Source organism: Berghia stephanieae, chromosome 1, assembly GCF_034508935.2.
Source record: "Berghia stephanieae isolate SIO BIC M18660-M18661 chromosome 1, UCSD_Bste_1.3, whole genome shotgun sequence".
Taxonomy (NCBI): Eukaryota; Metazoa; Mollusca; class Gastropoda; order Nudibranchia; family Aeolidiidae; genus Berghia; species Berghia stephanieae.
The window spans coordinates 54,267,486-54,286,851 of record NC_088360.1 but is presented as its reverse complement, the minus strand read 5'-3'; the positions used below and the strand labels follow the sequence as shown (position 1 = coordinate 54,286,851).

General features: G+C 34.0%; 1 protein-coding gene across 1 annotated transcript in view; it reads right to left on the bottom strand.

Annotated features, from left to right (window-relative positions):
* Positions 1 to 10,692: 10,692 nt before the first annotated feature.
* LOC144977684 (protein Hook homolog 3-like) overlaps positions 10,693 to 19,366 on the bottom strand; it is a gene marked incomplete in the record, with an annotated part of 43,679 nt that continues 35,005 nt past the window's right edge. The window contains 1 exon segment of the mRNA XM_078923137.1: positions 10,693 to 18,098. Within this exon segment, the coding sequence (XP_078779263.1) occupies positions 17,792 to 18,098 (307 nt within the window).

Genomic DNA, 19,366 nt, shown 5'->3' with positions numbered 1-19,366 from the left:
TTAAACATTGGCATAGTTAGTTTTATGAGAGTTGTACATGTAAAATTTAATATGCACTTTAGACATTGCATAACCATTATGTATTACGAGGGCGCATATTCGTTGGTCTGATAACCTAATTGTTGTGATGGACAATACTTTGCGTTGGTTTGAGAATGTTTCCTAGAAAACAATGAGCCCATGACAATTTGGGTTATCCGACCTGCTCATCTGTAACGTTTTTTTAAAACCCTAAAATGGCTTCGTGTTTGATGACGTTGAGATAATCTTAATTGCAATATAGTACCACAAACGTTCATATTCTGAAGCATTTTTAAGCTGCAGGTTATTTTAGAACACATTTGATTTTAAGTATAGAATCATCACCCTTACGTTGTTTTAACAGACATGTTTTCAATTTTGATGACGGCGGCGACGACGACCTTTTTATTGTATTGTTTTATATATTAATGAATTTCTAATAAAATGTGTAATAGAAAACCATCTTACCCTTTTAATTTGATTTCATATTTTCTCGGAGCGAAGGGGTCTTTTGACTTCACATTGTGGCAGGGAGATCCTTCTTGCTGTGTCTGGGTATGGTCTATCTCCCTACATTGCTTTGTCTTGAAATGACACTGCTTGGTTCTGGATGGGGTCTTTTGACCTTCCATGGTGGGCATGAGGCCATGTGCTTTGTCTTCTTCTATCTACTTTTTCTGTTTCCTGAGTTACTTTCTTTGTCTCGGTTTTGTTCTGGCCCTTCTCGGAGTCCTTGACTGGAAGAGAAACAGTCAAATGTATAGCGTTAGTTTTGGGAGGTGATATTTATATTCCTTGTCAATCATCTGTTATGTACTCGTCGTTATATTTTTGTTCTGGGCGGGCTTCCCGACCTCCCATAGTGGGCAGGGAGGTACTTACTGTGTCATGCAGTGTAGATAGATAACACACGTGTAACCAATAACGTCACTGTAAATCATCAGTGGTCGAAATCACAGGTCGCATTTAAAAAATCCTTCAATTCATTCTTTTTTTTTTTTTACGCTGGCTTGGTGAAATTAGTTTGAGGAAACCGTGTTTGTGGTAAAAAATTAGTTCGAGGAAGGAATGGAATGATGACAAAGAAAATAATAAGGAATAAAATCGGGACATTCAAATGAGGAAACCGTGCTGGAGTGTAGTTAGTTTTGGGACATTATATTTTTCCTTGTTTTGTTCTCATGACATGTTATATATGATTTGGAAACATTTGAGTGTGTTCCTCTTATTGGGGCCCAGTGCTTAATGTCAGGATGAGACATTTAGATGATCTCAAACTAAGTACTTTGACAGTGTGCTCTTGGAATCTACATCTATTTCCTATTTGAACAAATTCCTCTGTCTTACCTTTTCTTGTGTACTTTAATTGTAATTTTAAAACTTATTACCATTACTATCCCATTTTCTTCCTTTTTATATGACCTTTATATGTCGCAAGTAGTGGGCAATTTTGATTCCATTTGTTGTCTTGGAATGAAATTACTTAGTTTTGTCCTGACCCTGGCCAGAGTTCCTTAGCTGGGAGGGAAACAGTCTAATGTATGGTTATAGTTTTTGGAGATGATATTTTTTTTCCTTGTAAATCATCTCTCTGTTATGCATTGTATTATATTTTATTTTACATATTATATTATATGATTTGTAAACATTTGAGTGTATTCCTCTTAGTGGGGGCCTGTGCTTGTGTCTGGATGAGACTTTTAGGTGATCTCAAACTAAGCACTTTGATGGTGTGCTCTTGGAATCTACATCTGTTTCCTATTTGAACCAATTCACTTTTGTCTTACCTTTTCTTTGGTGCTTTAATTATAATTCTAGAACTTTATACTATCCCATTTTCTTCCTTGTTACTGGCGCTGATATGACCTAAATGTGTTGCAAGCGCCGTAAAACCCTTACAAACAAACAAAAACAAAACAATATGTCGCAAGTGTCGTAAAACCCTTTAAAACAAAAACAAAAACATTATATTTTTGTTTTGAACATGTGAGTATCAAAGTGACTGGGTGGGGTTCCTGACCTCCCATAGTGAACAGGGATGTCACTTACTGTATCTTCTCTATATACCTATATCTGTTTTCTGAGTTGCTTTCTGTCTTTGTCTTGGAATGGGATTATCCTTGACTGAGAGGGAAACAGACAAATGTATAGCTATAGTTTTGGGATATATTTTTCACTTGTAAATCTCTGTTACATTTTTGTTTTAAATATAATGTAATGGTTTGTAAACATTTGAAATATTTCTCTTAATGGGGACTTGTGCTTGTGTCTGGATGAGACATGTAGGTGATCTCAAACTAAGTTCCTTGATAATATGCTCTTGGAATCATAAATATGATCGCTATTTGAAACAATTCCCCTTTGTCTTACTTATTCTTGTGTGCTTTAATTATAATTCTAGAATGTTTTTGACTATCCCATTTTCTTCCTTTTTACTGGCGCTGATATGGCCTAAATCTGTTGTGTACTGGTCGTTATATTTTTGTTTCGAACATAGCATATAAACATTTGAATCTGTTCATCTTCGTGGGATCCGGTGCTGGTGTCTGGGTGAGATTTTTACGTGATCTCAAACTAAGTACATCGATGGTATTCTCTTGGAATCTACATCTACTCCCTATTTAAACCATCAATTTTTCTTCTGGATTCCTGGAATCCCATAGTGGCACTTACTGTGTATTCTATCCCCTTATTTTCTGTTTTCCAATTTGCTTCCTGTCTTTGTCTTGGAATGAGATAACTTGGTTTTGTCCTGGCCCTGGCCAGGGTCCTTGGCTGGTAGGGAAACAATCAAATGCATATTGTTTTGGGAGACATTTTTCCTTGTAAATCAGCTCTTTATTATATTTGTTATTTTGAATGTGCAATGTAAGCATTTGAGTGTGTTCCTCTTTGCTGATCTTGTGTTGTGATCTCAAAGTAAGTACATTGATGGTATGCTCTTGGAATCTACATCTGATCCCTCTTTGTTACCAGTTCTACGTTGTCTTACTTTTTCTTGGGTGCTTTCATTGTAATTCTAGAATTTGGCTATCTCATTTTCTTCCTTTTTACAGGCACTGACATGATATAACCTAAACGTGTTTCAAGCGCCGTGAAACAAACAATTACTTTTTCTTGGTGCTTTGGTTGTACGAGTAATTCTAGAATTTTTTCACCATCTCATTTTCTTCTTTTTTACTGTTGTTGGTTGGTTTGGTCTTCATCCAGGCCAGAGTCTTCAGCAGAGAGGGAAACAATCGGTTTTATAGTATTAGTGTTGATAGAATGTATTTTTCCTTGTAAATCATAATATCTCTGTTGTGGACTGTTTTAGTTTTGGATAGATTTTGTAAAGATTTCAGTGTATTCCTCTCGTTTGATCCTGTGCCTGGGTCGGAATGAGACTTTAAGATGATCTCAAACTTAAGTACACAGATAGAATGCTCTAAAAATCTACTTCTATTTTCTATTTGAACCAGTACCTTTGTCTTACTTTACCTTGGCTGTTTTCTGTGTGGGGTTCCTGACCTTCCATAGTGGACAGGGAGGTACTGTGTCTTTCTTCTATTCTCCTGTATCTGTTTTCCAATTACTTTTTGTCTTTGTCTTAGAATGAGATTACTTAGTTTTGTCCGCACCCTGGCCTTGACTGAGAAGGAAACAGTCGAATGTATAATTATAGTTTTGGGAGATTATATTTTTTTCCTTATAAACCACCTCTCTAAATATGTACTTTTTAATACTTTTAATATATGATTTGTAAACATGAGTGTATTCCTCTTAGTCTTACTGGGGTCTTGTGCTGGTGTATGGTTGAGATTTTTAGGTAATCTCTAAGTAAACTGATAGTGTGCTCTTGGAATCTACGTCTCTTCCTTATTTGAACCATTCCCCTTTGACTTACTTTTTCCTTAAGTCCTTTTTATTGTACATTTAAAATTATTTTACTATCCAATTTTTTTCCTGTTTACTGGCGCTGATATGGCTCTAATGTGTTGCAAGTGCAACCCTTAAAAACAATAAAAACAATCTTGGATGCTTTTAATTGTACATCCTTTTTTTCTATTATCCCATTTTCTTTTCTTTTACTGGTGCTAAAATGACCTTACTGTGTCGCAAGCGCCGTAAAATCAAAAACAACTACCCCATTGTCTTTTTTTTTTTTTTTTTTGCTTTCAGTCTATTTTTCTAAATTTTCTTTTCTTATCCCATCTTCTCCCTTTTCACAGGCCCTGAAATGACTTAATAAGTCGCGAACGCGGTAAAACCCATAAAAACAATAAAATCAATTTCTTGCTGTGTGTTTTATCCCTATTTTCCTTTTTCAAGTTGCTTTCAGTCATTCTACGGGGTCCTTTGGCCTCCTGTGGTGATCGAGGAGGTCACGTTTGCTTTCTTCTCCCCTTTTCTATCCCCCTGCAGCTAATTTCACTTTGTATTGCCGTCTTAGTTCTGAATTGAGATTGCTCGGGGGTTTCCTGTCTGGTTGGGGTCCTTTCTTCACTTTAAATATGCACGACGAGCAAAGCCGCTACATCTTCTAAGTAAAACTTAACACAGAGATGTATCTCCGCCAAACACTGAATCGGTATAAGCCGTTTAAATAGAGACATACATTTAAATAAATATGTACCTTTAAATACCCAACGGAATCAAAACGCCAAGGATATACAAATTAACAGAAACATTTGTGCTGGTTTGTAAGCAGAAAAATGTTAATAAATTAAAGCAAATTCAGGAATCTTTAGACTAGAGCTTATTTGTATACAATATTCGGTGTTCTTTCGGAGTCGATCAAAATGGAGAGGCTCCCATAGGGGGCAGGGAGGCATTTACTATGTCTTCTATCCCCTATATCTGTTTTCCAACATGCTTTCTGTCTTTGTCTTGGAATGAGATTACTTGGTTTTGTTCTGACCCTGATCGGGTACCCAGGCTGAGAGTAAAACAGTCAAAGGTAAAGTGTTAATTTTGGGAGATGATATTTTTTCCTTGCAGATCATCTCTCTGTTAAGTATAGTTAGTTATGGATTCTGTAAATATTTGAGTACGTTCTTCTTAGTGCGATCCTGTGCTGGTGTCTGGATGAGTTTTTTATGTGATCTCAAACTAAGTACATTGATGGTATGCTCTTGGAATCTACATCTCTTCTCTATTTGAACCAATTCCATTTTGTCTAAAGTTTTCTTGTGTGCTTTGATTGTATATCTAGAATATTTTTACTATTCCATTTTCTTCTTTTTACTGGCGCTGATATGACCTAAATGTGTTGCAAGTGCCGTAAAACCATTTTTTAAAATGGAGAGGTCCTACTTGTCTCATCCTTGTACACCGGACAAACTGACCAAGGCTGAAGCAAAAAGTCGACAGGTAGAGCAAACCTTAAAATTCGTATGCACTAAACTATGGCCGTGATGGCTAAACGAAGGGATCATCACGGGTGTTAGCGTGCCGTTTAAATTTTAAATAAAACAAAAACAAAAAATACTGCTCTTCCCGCGTGATCAATTGTAGCAATACATAACATTTTGTGCATCATTTAACGTTTATCATCTGATTGAGATCATTTTGTGATGTCATATATCTGACTTCTGACTCGCAGGGTTTGGAATTAACATTGTTCCGTACAGCCAATGTTAAATTTTCGCCAATGAGCACAGAATTACTGGCAAATCAAAAAATTATAAAACTATTACTTATATACGAGTAAAGCAAGGGTCATTCTATCACCTGTTGACTCAAATGGATATTTAGATAATCTGCTAGGTCGTATTGCTCGGTCATTAATTTGATCTTGGTCATGAGAATCGTCACATGACCGTCCAACCGTAAAGTTGATCAACGTTGATTGTTAAAAAGATTCGTCTCGATCTATGTTAATTTCCATAATACAGTAGTATGACAATTAACATTGATGAGTGCCTGCTCGTAATAGCCTTTTCCCCCCGCAAATTCTGCGGGTTTTCCATAAATAAAACTAAACCAGTCACTGGTGTCACTAGACACATAAAGAATAATCTCCCTTTTTTGTAATTTAAAAAATTTAAGTATTGAGCTATAAAAAGTACAGTGATCTAGCATTAAAAATTATATTTATCAATTTAATTGGCATTCTTTTAATTATTTACTTATATCATATTGCCTTAGACTTAGACTGTCTTCATATATTACATATTTTGTTATATAAAGAGGTTTTAATGACTGGGTGGGGTTCCTGGCCTCCCATAGTGGGCAGGGAGGCACTTACTGTATCTTCTATCCCCTTATATCTGTTTTCCAATTTGCTTTCTGTCTTTGTCTTTGTGAATGAGAGTACTTGGTTTGGCCCTGGCCCTGACCAGGGCTTGTCTGGGAGGGAAATAATCAAATGAAATAGTTATTGTTTTGGGAGATTATATTTTTTCCCTTGTAAATCTGTTGTGTATTGTTATATTTGTTATTTTGAATGAATAATGTAAGCATTTGAGTGTATTCCTCTTACTGGTGTCTGGGTGAGACATTTAGGTGATCTCAAACTAAGTATATTGATATTGTGCTCTTGGAATCTACATCTGTTCCCCATTTGAACCATTCCCCTTTGTCTTACTTTTTCCTCAAGTCCTTTTAATTGTACATCTAGAATCTTTTCACTATCCAATTTTCTTCCTTTTTACTGGCGCTGATATGACCTAAATGTGTTGCAAGCGCCGTAGAACCCTTTAAAACAAAAACAAAACAAAACGAGGTTTTATCGAGAGAAAACAATGAGGTTTCAGCAAGGTGTGGTTATTATTATCCCCCGCTGACAATTAATGATTGTTTATAAAATGTGATAACAGCATAATGATGTGGTACCCAAAATGACAGATCATTTGACTTTGGGAATTGCGAACAGGTCGCTCTGTTACTAGATTCATTACGCACACCAACATTACCGGGTCGATTTTGATCGTTGATGGCTTAAAAGATTCGTCTTGATCTCTGTTTATTTCCCCAAAACATTAGTATACAAATTAAAATAGATCTGTGCCTGTTCGTGATAGTGATAGCCATCATTTCCCCGCAACTATTGCAGGTTCTCCAATGGTATATAAATCGACAAGTATAGGTGCCAATTCAGCGAACGGGATGATAGGCTGATCAACAAAGAACTTAAAATTCAAGTGTTGATGAAAATAAAACTGAACTCATTGTCTATTGTATAATTTCTATATAATTACGTTTTTAACGTCGTAAGATAACTCCACGGCGCTTTTTTCCTTATTCACAGAGATGTATTTTTTTGCATTTAAAGTGCGTCTAAAACATTTATATCTAGATAGTTGTAGATGAGTCGGTCCAAAGTCTCAAATCTAGTTAGGGTTTTGCATTTTTAAGTCGGATTTTTGTTCACTATAAATCTTATTCTTTCACTCTCTCAATCCTCAAATATGTAGATGAATAAATCCCAAAGCTAGCTGTGGTTTTAACATTGCGCTTTCACGAATGTGGGCGAGTGTTATGTTTGATTGCACTTGCACATCCGCGTCTATGTGTGTGTGTGTGTGAGTGCGTGTGTGTGTGCATGTGATGAATGACAAAGAGAATCATTTGGAGTTCGAAGTTAGTGTGTGAGCACACGAAGGAGAGACAGGGTCTCTAAAAATACAGTGGTCCCTGCTTGAGGCCTCCAAATTGCCTATTAACTGGTTCGCCCTTTTTAATTTTTGGAGATTTATTTGAAAGGAGAGGTGCATTCTTGTCATTTTTTCATTAAAAAAATTAATTAATCAATTTCTTTATTCATTTTTATGTTATCTTCGACGGACTGATCTAGCCTTGAGATCTTTCGAAACATCGTTTTTCTATGAATTGTTTTTTCCCCCAAAGATCAGGTATTTTGAGTATTATTCTGGCGTGATGGTTGTTAAAGGAACCAAGAGCCAGTGGTATTGGTATCGCTGCAAATCTAAGAAAAGATTGAAAGCAAAAAGAGGGCTTGTATTGGGGGATCCTTCCTAAGATCTCATATAAATATGTAAAACTAAAACAAATTAATAAATAAAAATAAAAAATAGAAGAAAAACACCCAGTACTCAAAATATCCAAAGGTGAGCAACATAAAAACATTTCATTTGAATTTGCATGGCGATGAGCTAGATACATTTAAGCATCATCCTTGTGCTCAAAATCTTTTTTTTTTTAAATTTAATGTCTAGTCTTATCGCATAATGTGACCCTATAGCCTAAAAATGTATCCTTTTTTTTCGACAATATTAAAATAATATTATGTGCTTCTTTTGAAATTGGCCTTTTATTTGTCTTTGCAAAGACCTGACAATGACAAACATAACATTCGTAGAAAAGAAGTATTGCCCAACATACATGGCCGATCATTATTGTAGTTAGAGAGAGAGAGAGAGAGAGAGAGAGAGAGAGAGAGAGAGAGAGAGAGAGAGAGAGAGAGAGAGAGAGAGAGAGAGAGAGAGAGAGAGAGAGAGAGAGAGAGAGAGATTGTTTTGTTTGTTTTTAAGGGTTTTACGGCGCTTGCACATTTAGGTCATATCAGCGCCAGTAGAAAGGCAGAAAATGGGATAGTAAAAAGTTCTAGAATTACAATTAGAGCACCAAGAAAAAGGAAGACAAAAGGGGAACTGGGAACAAATAGTTTTTTTTGTTTTTGTTTTTAAGTGTTTTACGGCGCTTGCAACACATTTAGGTTATATCAGCGCCAGTAAAAAGGAAGAAAATGGGATAGTAAAAAGTTCTAGAATTACAATTAAAGCACCCAAGAGAAAGGAAGACAAAGGGGAACTGGGAACAAATAGGGATCAGATGCAGATTCCAAGAGCAAACCATCAATGTACTTAGTTTGAGATCACCTATAAGTCTCATCTGGACACAAGCACAAAATCCAACAAAGAGGAATACACTCAAATACTTACATTATACATTAAAAATAACAAACATAATAATACACAACAGAGAGATGATTTACAAGGAAAAAAATATCATCTCCCAAAACAATAACTATGCATTTGACTGTTTCCCTCCCAGCTAGGACTCAGGCCAGGGCCAGGACAAAACCAAGTAATCCCTTTCCAAGACAAAGACAGAAAGCAAGTTGGAAAACAGATATAGGGGATAGAAGACACAGCAAGTACCTCCCTGCCCACTATGGGAGTGGGAACAAATAGGGATCAGATGTAGATTCCAAGAGCATACCACCAATGTACTTAGTTTGAGATCACCTAAAAGTCTCATCCGGACACAAGCACAAAATCCAACAAAGAGGAATGCACTCAAATGCCTACATTATACATTCAAAATAACACATAAGAGAGATGACTTACAAGGGAAAAAAATATCATCTCCCAAAACAATAACTATACATTTGACTGTTTCCCTCCCAGCTAGGACTCCGGCCAGGGTCAGGCCAAAACCAAGTAATCTCATTCCAAGACAAAGACAGAAACACTTGAGCTTTTATATAGCGCAATATCCACTAAACGTGCTCAAAGCGCTTTACAAATTACAAGGGGTCCCTGGCCAACAGCAACACATAACATGTAGGACGAGACATGACGCCTGTCAGGCGATATTACAAATTTTGGGACAGAGACAACGCTGTTAACGGCCAGGTACTCATTTTACACCAGAGTACGGTGAGAGAATGTGAGTAAAGAGCCTTCTCCAAGGACTCAACTATGCGCCGAGCGAGGCTCGAACCCAGGACCTTCCGACCCGAAAGCGAGTGTCATACCACTAGACCACATAGCCACAGAAAGCAAGTTGGAAAACAGACACAGGGTGATAGAAGATGCAGTAAGTACCTCCCTGCCCACTATGGGAGGTCAGGATCCCCACAGAGAGAGAGAGAGAGAGAGAGAGAGAGAGAGAGAGAGAGAGAGAGACATAGATAGATTTTTAAAAAGGGTTTTACGGAACTTGCAACACATTAAGGTCATATCAGCGCCAGTAAAATGGAAGAAAATGGGATAGTAAAAAGTTATAGAATTACAATTTAAGCGCGAAAGAAAAAGTGAGACAAAGGGGAATTGGTTCAAATAGGGAATAGATGTAGATTACAAGAGTATACTAATACTATCATTGTACTTAGTTTGAGATCACCTTAATGTCTCATTCTGACATAAGAACCGGTCCCCACTTAGAGGAAATCATTCAAACGTTTACAAACCAATATATATTTATAACAAAATAAGAAATGTAACAGTACATAACAGTCAAAGAGATGATTTACAAGGAAAAAAATAGCATCCCCCAAAACTATGACGATACGTTCACTGTTTCCCTCCCAGTCATGGACTCCGACCAGGGCTAGGACAAAACCAAGTAATCTCATTCCAAAACAAAGACAGAAAGCAACTCGGAAAACAAATACAAGGGGATAGAAGACACCACGTGACGTCCTGCCCAACATGGGAGGTCCAAGACCCCTCCTAGAGCACCCAAGAAAAAGCAAAACAAAGGAGACTGGTTCAAATTGGGAACAGAAGATTCAACGTGCATCATCTATGTGCCTACTTTGACACTACCTAAAAGTCTCATCAAGACATAAGCAGACTCCCGCTATGAAGAATACACACAAATGCTTACAAAGTACAACACATTTAAAACAAGGACCTAAAACTAATAACAATAATAATACATCCGCCCCCCCCCCCCCCAAGAAATCAAATAAAATCAACACATCAACGCTAACGATTGATATGGATTATATCATCATCCTTTTATATTGATATTATAATATTATGGATATACATACATATCATTATTATCATTCGTCATTGCTATAATTAAAATAAAATAGTATTCCTATAAGAGATATTTAATCAATTAACTGCCGTACTTCAGAAAGACGAGTATTTAAAAATTTGGCCAGAAAAAAACTCATCCATCAAAGATCATCCATTTAACCGACCCTCATCTTGGCAAATACTCTCAAACCTTTTGCTAAGATGAGGGTCATTTAAATCTATCGATACTTGAAGGATGAGCTTTCTGACAAATTTTTAAAATCCACGTCTTTCTGAGGTACGGCAGTTAACAGATTAAGGAGTAAAATCATAGTTAGCACACGGTAGACATTTCGATTGTTATAAATATTAGACCCTGAAAAATTGACTTAATGAGGCTGACAAGTTAGATCATTATCGAATAAAAACAATTATTATTATGATTAGATGCTAAGGGGAGTAGAAAATGCTTGACAAACGGAATAAATAGAATATTAATAAATAACATTATATTAATACTACTGCGAGTCTATTGGCGATACATACACAAAAATGGTGGGGTGGTGGTGGTGATGATGATGATGATAACGACGATGTTGATGATGATGATGATGATGACGACGATATCAATATAAACAACAACAACAACAAACCAAAAGCGTGTACGTGTTATGTGATTAAAATTGACTTATTATAAATTCATGAAGTTTCAAATCCCAAAATGAGATAAAAAGGATTTATAGAATTGATAAAGGTTTCTTTTGTTTGGTTTTTTTTTTCCTAATCTTTCAGAAATCATGTTTTAAAAAAATTTAGCTTAATCAATATTAATGATTGTGCAACAAATTAAGATAAATATAATATGAGGATGGCCAAATAAGGTAATTTACAATTTATCATATCCCGAAATGTTGAAACCTCATCGATGATGCATACCCCAACGTCCTCTAATCATAAATATAATATATAATATAAAAACGACATAGAACCATACACCATACACAATTGAATAAATAGTGTTATCATTTGGAGTATTATAGTTTTTGTATTTTAAACACAGAATTATTTTACGGCAAGTGGCGAAAAAAAACAACAAGTGAAACAAAATTAAGACTTATTTTGCTCGTTATCATACATCATTCAATCACTCTCATTCCATTATTTAACCTCATAATATTACCGGATTTTTAAAAAGTATTAGGTGCCATAAATCACTTAGTTTTATGTTTATTACTGTTCAAAAAGTATCAGGTACTACACAACACTCTTTATGCTATTAAAAAAATTGTATTAGGCACTACACACTCTGTTTTATGGTTATCACTATTCAAAAAGTATTAGATACTACACAACATTCTAAGATTCAATATTATCACTTTTGAAAGATTAAAGATAAAAACGAAACAAATTTCAGCACAATTTAAGTCAGCATTGTTTAAAGGGTTTTAAGGATATAACAGCACCTTAGAAAAGAATGATGGTACAAAACACAAAGTACTGTTTGGTTTAGAGATGTGACTGTAAAGTACCTGGAACACTCTCGGCTTACAAGCGCCTGACTGTGAGTAAGACAAAAGGGAATAGTTCATGGAAAGAAGAGGGGTAAGTTGCAGTAGTAATATACCCATGAGCACAATCTGAGGTCCACTACAGTCTCACACAGACTACATTCCAAACTAAATTGTCCCCGCGATTTGAATGAATTATTCATTTAAATTTTGTTTTTTTGTTTTTAAGGGTTTTACGGCGCTTGCAACACATTTAGGTTATATCAGCGCCAGTAAAAAGGAAGAAAATGGGATAGTAAAAAGTTCTAGAATTACAATTGAAGCATCCAAGAGAAAGTAAGACAAAGGGGAACTGGGAACAAATAGGGATCAGATGTAGATTCCAAGAGCATATCACCAATGTACTTAGTTTGAGATCACCTATAAGTCTCATCCGGACACAAGAACAAAATCCAACAAAGAGGAACACACTCAAATATAACAAATATACTAATACATAACAGAGAGATGATTTACAAGGAAAAAAAATATCATCTCCCAAAACAATAACTATGCATTTGACTGTTTTCCTCCCAGCCAGGACTCTGACCAGGGGCAGGAAAAAAACTAAGTAATCTCATTCCAAGACAAAGACAGAAAGCATGTTGGAAAACAGATATAAGGGGATAGAAGACACAGTGTGTACCTCCCTGCCCGCTATGGGACGTCAGGATCCCCACCCAGTCATTTAAATTTAAAAAATCGTGAAATTTAAGGATTGAAAAAAAAATTAATAAAATTTTTCATTCAAAAATAATTCAGCAAAAGTATAGCAAAAATGTTTGCTCTGTTTTACAATGAAAATGTCAAATTTTAACACTAAAATATTTTTATTACCCCCAGCTTACCTCTCATGATACATACACTATCCAGATCAATGCACTTTTCAAAGATGAAAAATAAATTGTCATCAAATCATTGTCAAAAAATAAATTGTTTCATTTCTTTGATAGTAGGAGTAAGTTAACAGTATTCAAATTTTAAAATCCCCCCCCCCCCCTTTGCAAAAAAAAAAACCCCTGTAAATCTAATTATTTCAAAAAATAAAAGTTGGAATTGCATTGCAGACTGGCAAATATTGCATTTGCAAAGCGGTTGCTAGAATGAAAAAAAAATCAAACCAAAAACCCAGTTGCAGTCATTCACAAACTGGGATAGATGATTTACAACATTGTTAAATTATCTTTGAGAAAAACATAAACTGTCATATAGGAGTGTCTCCCTCATGTTAACCAGCTCCAGTCTATGGCCTTGGCAAAAGAAAGTCATCTCAGTTTGAGATACAAAGGACAAAACGTCACATTGAAAAGGACAACGGTACATTAAGAGTGAAGATCCATTATATATTTATAGCCTCGTTTATAGCCTACAACTCCAATTTTCACTTCGGAAATTAAAAAAAAACAACAAAAAAAAACTAACAATAACCAAGCTCTAATAACAAAATTTTCCCATTAGACAACTTTCCATCCATATGCAAGAGACAAAGAATTGTTTGTTTTTAACAGAGTACATCATTTGAAATACGATTTCAGCACCCATTTTAAACAATAATAAAAGGTAATGGGATAGTGAAAAGATGCACACAAAGAAATATTTTTGAAAGATAAACTGGCTCAAACAGGGAGCAGAAGTAGATCTCAATAGCCATTCATAGACTTGTCTAGTTTGAGACTACCTGAATGTCAATATACAGATACAACATCCCAGCCAAGATGGATACATTCAAATACTGACAATTAAGATAATACATATATGAAGAAAAAATGGTTTAAAAGGAAGAATATATCATGTTCCCCAAAAAAGAGCAAACAAACAAAAAAATACAAAAAAAAACATGCATCTGACAGTTTTACTCCAGACTCCAGAGTAATAGTCGCAGCCAAGGCCAGGGCAAAACAAAGGCTATCATTCCATGATGAGGAAAATTGACAAAATGGATCAACACATCATTTAAGAACGAGGCCCCTCATCAATAAGTGATTCAACTAAACCAGCTTCAATCTCACTCAGTCTTTTGAACCCAATTACAAGTCAGGCACAAGATGGTTTTCAAACAGTAAAAAAGTTGCATTAATTTGTTTTTATGGGAAAATAAAATTATATACATCTAAGTTTAAAAAATCATTCAAAGCAAACAACCAAACTAAAGTAATGCCACAGCATGCAACTACAAACATACACCACAGCAATTCTCTATATCATGTTCTGAAGGAAAAACAGGAGAGACTTTGTGAAGTACCAGAAAATAAAGCGAAGAGGTCAAGAAGGAAATGCCAATTATTAAACACACGTCCTTTTTTTTTTTTAATTTTCAATAAATCTAAATTTACATGAAACAAAAGACAATTTTAATATTATAATTGGTTTTAAAAATAAGAACTTATGCAATGAATGTTTTCACTAAAAATCCCCATTTAGATAATTTAGATATTCTCAGGATAACAAGAAAGTAAATCCTCTTCTAAATTCATTATAACAACAGTAGAATTACACAATTTTTGGAATACGGTGGTGAAGAGACTATGAAAATGCATAATAATGATAATAATAATAAAAATAATAATAATAATAATAATAATAATAATAATAATGATGATGATGATGATGATGATGATGATGATGATGATGATGATGATAATAATAATAATAATAATAAAATTATGTTTATTTGAATGTCTTTCTGAACCTAACTAAATTGCCTAATGATCATATATCAATTTTAATAAAAAAAAAATGTTATCTTCCTTTTCTGCATTTTAAACTGCCTATTCAAAAATCATCTTACAAAATCTGAAAGTCAATGCACCTACTACTATTAAACCAGTCTCTAATTTACCATGTACAATATATCTTTGAAAATCATCAGCGATTTCTGTTTTCTGACACTCCTTATTACAATGTCTTGTATTTCTAAAAGCTACACATACTTTACAAATGATCACAGCACACAAGTCAAGTCTAATTCACACTGATTCCCTACAATGTACACAGTACATTCATGTATATAAAAGATAAAAATAACAATATCAATAAAATTAGAATCAAACGACTAGTATGATTGAGAGAACACAGATTGATTATGTGCATGGCAAGGGGAAAGGGGGAGAAAAAAATGATGACCCTCGTGAAAGAGGAATATGTGATGTGTAAAACAATTTATCTATGAAACCTAGGCGTTTTTTGTTTTTTTTTTACGTTCTTGTCTGCATCTAGGAATTAATGGAGCTATCAACAGTATTAAATGTCCCAAAAGGGTTTAAAAAATAAATATTATAGTCGTAGCGATGATAGGATTAGAAAACGCGTAGGTGTGAGAGCAAAAGGATTTCTGAACTGAGCTGATGGCTTGTTTGTTTTTAGAACTTTTACAGTATAAGCAACTCCTGTAGATCATTTCAGCACCAGTGAAAAGGAAGACCATTGGGGAAAAGTTGTAGATCTGAAGTTAAAAGCACAGAGGAAAAGTCCAAGAACACTGGTAGAAAAAAGGGAGCAAAAGATTCCACCAAAATCTGTCTAAGTGATTATTTATTATGATTGAGTAAGGATTATCGATTATTTTTTTTTGTTTGCATAACAGCAAGTGTCTTTTTTAAAAACTAACAAAGTGCAAAATTAGAGAGCAGGTACCGGTATAAAATTAAAATTAAAAAAAAAAATAGTGTATGAAGCAGTGCCAAAAGAGAAAGAGAGAAAGAAAAGTACAAGAAAAAGCCATCCCAACAAATCAGCTTGTGTTTGTGTGTCTTTTACATAAGGTTATATCAGTGTCTAGAAAAAGTGAAGATGATTGAATTGTCAGATAAAAACTGGATATAAAGTTTCAATTCAATCACAAGCGCCAGATGTAAAAAAAAATGGGCATGGAAAACGCAACACAAATGCATTTTTTTATTAGAGAGTCAAGGATGAGATTTCAGGCCAAAAAGGAAACTTGCTTTAACTTTTAAATGGTCAATGCAGTAATGCACATTTTAAAAATATAATGCAAGTTAGTAAGACGCAGCTTAAGTATTATCGGGAAAAAAAAAATTAATTAAAAAACAAACTTTAAAAAGTCCATATAAATAATTTTGATAATGCGTTGAGAAATGAAAAGAAAATCAGACATAGAGAGATTAACTATCATAACTTGCAATTTTTCGCTTTGAGCAGGTTAGTGGATATTGGGCTATATATGCTTTCCTTTTAAATCCAAACCTGGAGGTAAAACCAAATCTGAACAACTTTTAATCAAAACAAACAGGATATACCAATTTAGTTTGTAAAAGAGGCAAAGGATGGGTTGCCAGGACAGATAATGCATTGAGCTGCAAACGAGTCAACAGAAGTAGTGGAGTTGGAATGTTTTGGATTAAGAATGTAAAATTATTGAGAGATCAATTCCAAAACAAATGGCAGCCATCCTTTTTTTCCCCCTTTCATTTCAATACTTAATTTCTTTAATTCGAGAATAATCAATAATAATATTGTTTATATTGGGGGGAAAACAAAAAACAATTTGAAACGGTGATTTCTAATTTAATCTAAGAATGATATAACAAATAAATCTAATACATTGAGAGGTTTAATGATCAGTTCTTAAAATTTCTATCAACTCCTGATAGTCCTAGCAAACATCCATCCATCTATCAACATTTACAACACTAATGTTCGTTTACTTCCCTGAGGTAAAGCAAGATGATATGATTGGATAAAAAAGGTGGACAGGAATAGATTATAATAGAATTTGATCATTAAGATGCCTGGTAAATGAGTCTGTGTTAAAAAATAAAGGAATCGAAGGTAATTTTATCTGACACCTAAAATCATAAATATGAATAACAAATCAAAAGAGGGTGAATAAAAAATTAAAATAATAAGATTATTTACAATAGTTTTTATTTGACTTTGAACCTAATAATATAATCAAATGATACATGCCAATTATCAACTTAAAATATCCACCCTGCTCTAAAAAAAATAGAATTATGAAAATCTAATTTATCGTTCAGGAAAACTATCAGATATATGAGTTTAAAATTTTATTTGAAGGTAAAATTATAACTTCACTTAATTCTACACATGACACGTGTATAGAATTTACTAGCTCATAAAGAGCATGGCATCAAAAAAAAATTCTGAATGTCTAGCTATTACCAAACCTTTCAAATCATAAACTTCACATTCTGTCCTGTGTTTGAAGATTACAACAGACTACATCATGAATAATAAAGATTTGAAATAACTCGCAAAGCAGTAAAAGAAAGAGAGATGGGACACACCCTTTAGATATGGAAAGCTTCCAAAAAAGAACTTGCTTAACGTCCTATAAACATTTAAACAAATCATTTTTTAAAAATCCCTCTTCTACAAGTGGAACCATGTTCAACTGTCATGCTTAATACCTAACAATCCAAAGATGTTTTTGGACAAAACTTCAATCAAAAGAACTCAAATAATCTTAAGAAAGAAATACTATGACTATGTCATTCGATTTGTGCATTAAGAAAAAACATTGTCAGTATTCTCTGTGAGATAAAGTTACTGAAACCGAGGGTTCTGATCCCTCCGACTAAAATAGTTTGGACTTATTTGAGGAAAGTCAGCTGATTGATCAGAGTTTGTAGAAGTGTTTACACTGATACTAGTTAAAGGCACAGCGTTTGAAGATTGTGACAGGTGTTGCTTTTGTTGTCGTCTCTGTTGCTGCTGTTGGCGGTGCTGGACAGAGGAAGAGGATGATGATGTTGAGACATTAACTGCAGGAGGGGTCTTCTTATGGTGCAAGACCCTTTGTTTTCCACTCATGGCCTGCTTTCCATCAACAGCCTGATTTTCTTGTAAAGTGCTGTAAAAAGGTTTTGTGCATATTTCTATGAGACTCATTTTTCTTTCAGATTAAATAAAAACCAACTAAATTCGGTTCACAATTAGAAAAAGAAAAAAAAAAAGAAACAATGAAGAAAATGAAACAAGATGGTATTAGAGTTTGTGATCCAGCTATTTTGTTCTAATAGCAACATAATTTTTTTCATTTTATAATCACAATCAAGCACTTAAAACATCAAATATATTTCAAATTTACCCTGGTTTAGACGAGATTTTCTTTACATCTATTTGAGATACAGGCAACCAAAAACATGAAACATGAAAAAAAGAAACTACAGAATAACACACCCAAAGCATGATACCTATAAAGTAATGCATCCCAACATTGTTTCAATAAGAGTGACAAGCAGCTATGACACAATTTAAAATATAGAAATGAATTAATGTGATCATGTAAAACCATCTACAATGAAAGCACAGATAAATAACTACATTCAAGCAATTCAGAATTATGTCCACATCAAATCCATGCAAGACTAAATTCATTTAAGCTATCCAATACATGTTTTGGTTTATAAACCATGTATTTAAACACGTTAAGCACGATAAATTGATTCTACTAAGCCAAAATGCCAAAACAACCTCAATTACTATAGTAATGCATAATCGCCAACACTGGGACTGTTGTAAGGAAGAAATTGTCAAGTCTATTTTTGATTAAATCATACTTTATAAAGTATGAAAAAAGAAGAAGAGGAGAAGAACAGTTTTATTACCCAAACTTTTTTTTTCTAATATAAATTGTAATTACATATTCATGGTGCACTTTCTTAGCTGATATAATCGGTGAGTATATTTTCCACGGAGCAGATTATAGCTATGGTTTACATGCTGATTTAAATGCTCCAACTTTCTATTCTAAAATGATAATATGCAGATTTAATGAAGCCAAAGTTTGATGAATTCAAACAGATGGCAGAATGAAAAAAATGAAGTCTACTAAAATAAGAACAATAATAAAAATAATATTAATAATAACAATATTAATAATTACAAATGCAATTCAAAGAATGCTCACAAAAGAGTTTACAAGACATGGCCAAAAAGGTTAAGAAATTACATATTTATAGATTATGTATAAGGTATTTGTCTACACATTTAGTTCTGATGGTAAACATCCCAGATTTTGTAACAGTTTCGTTGAAACAATTTTTTAAACAGAAAAGGCGCCCTCTTATTTTCAAAATAATAATAATAATAATAATAATAATAATAATAATAATAATA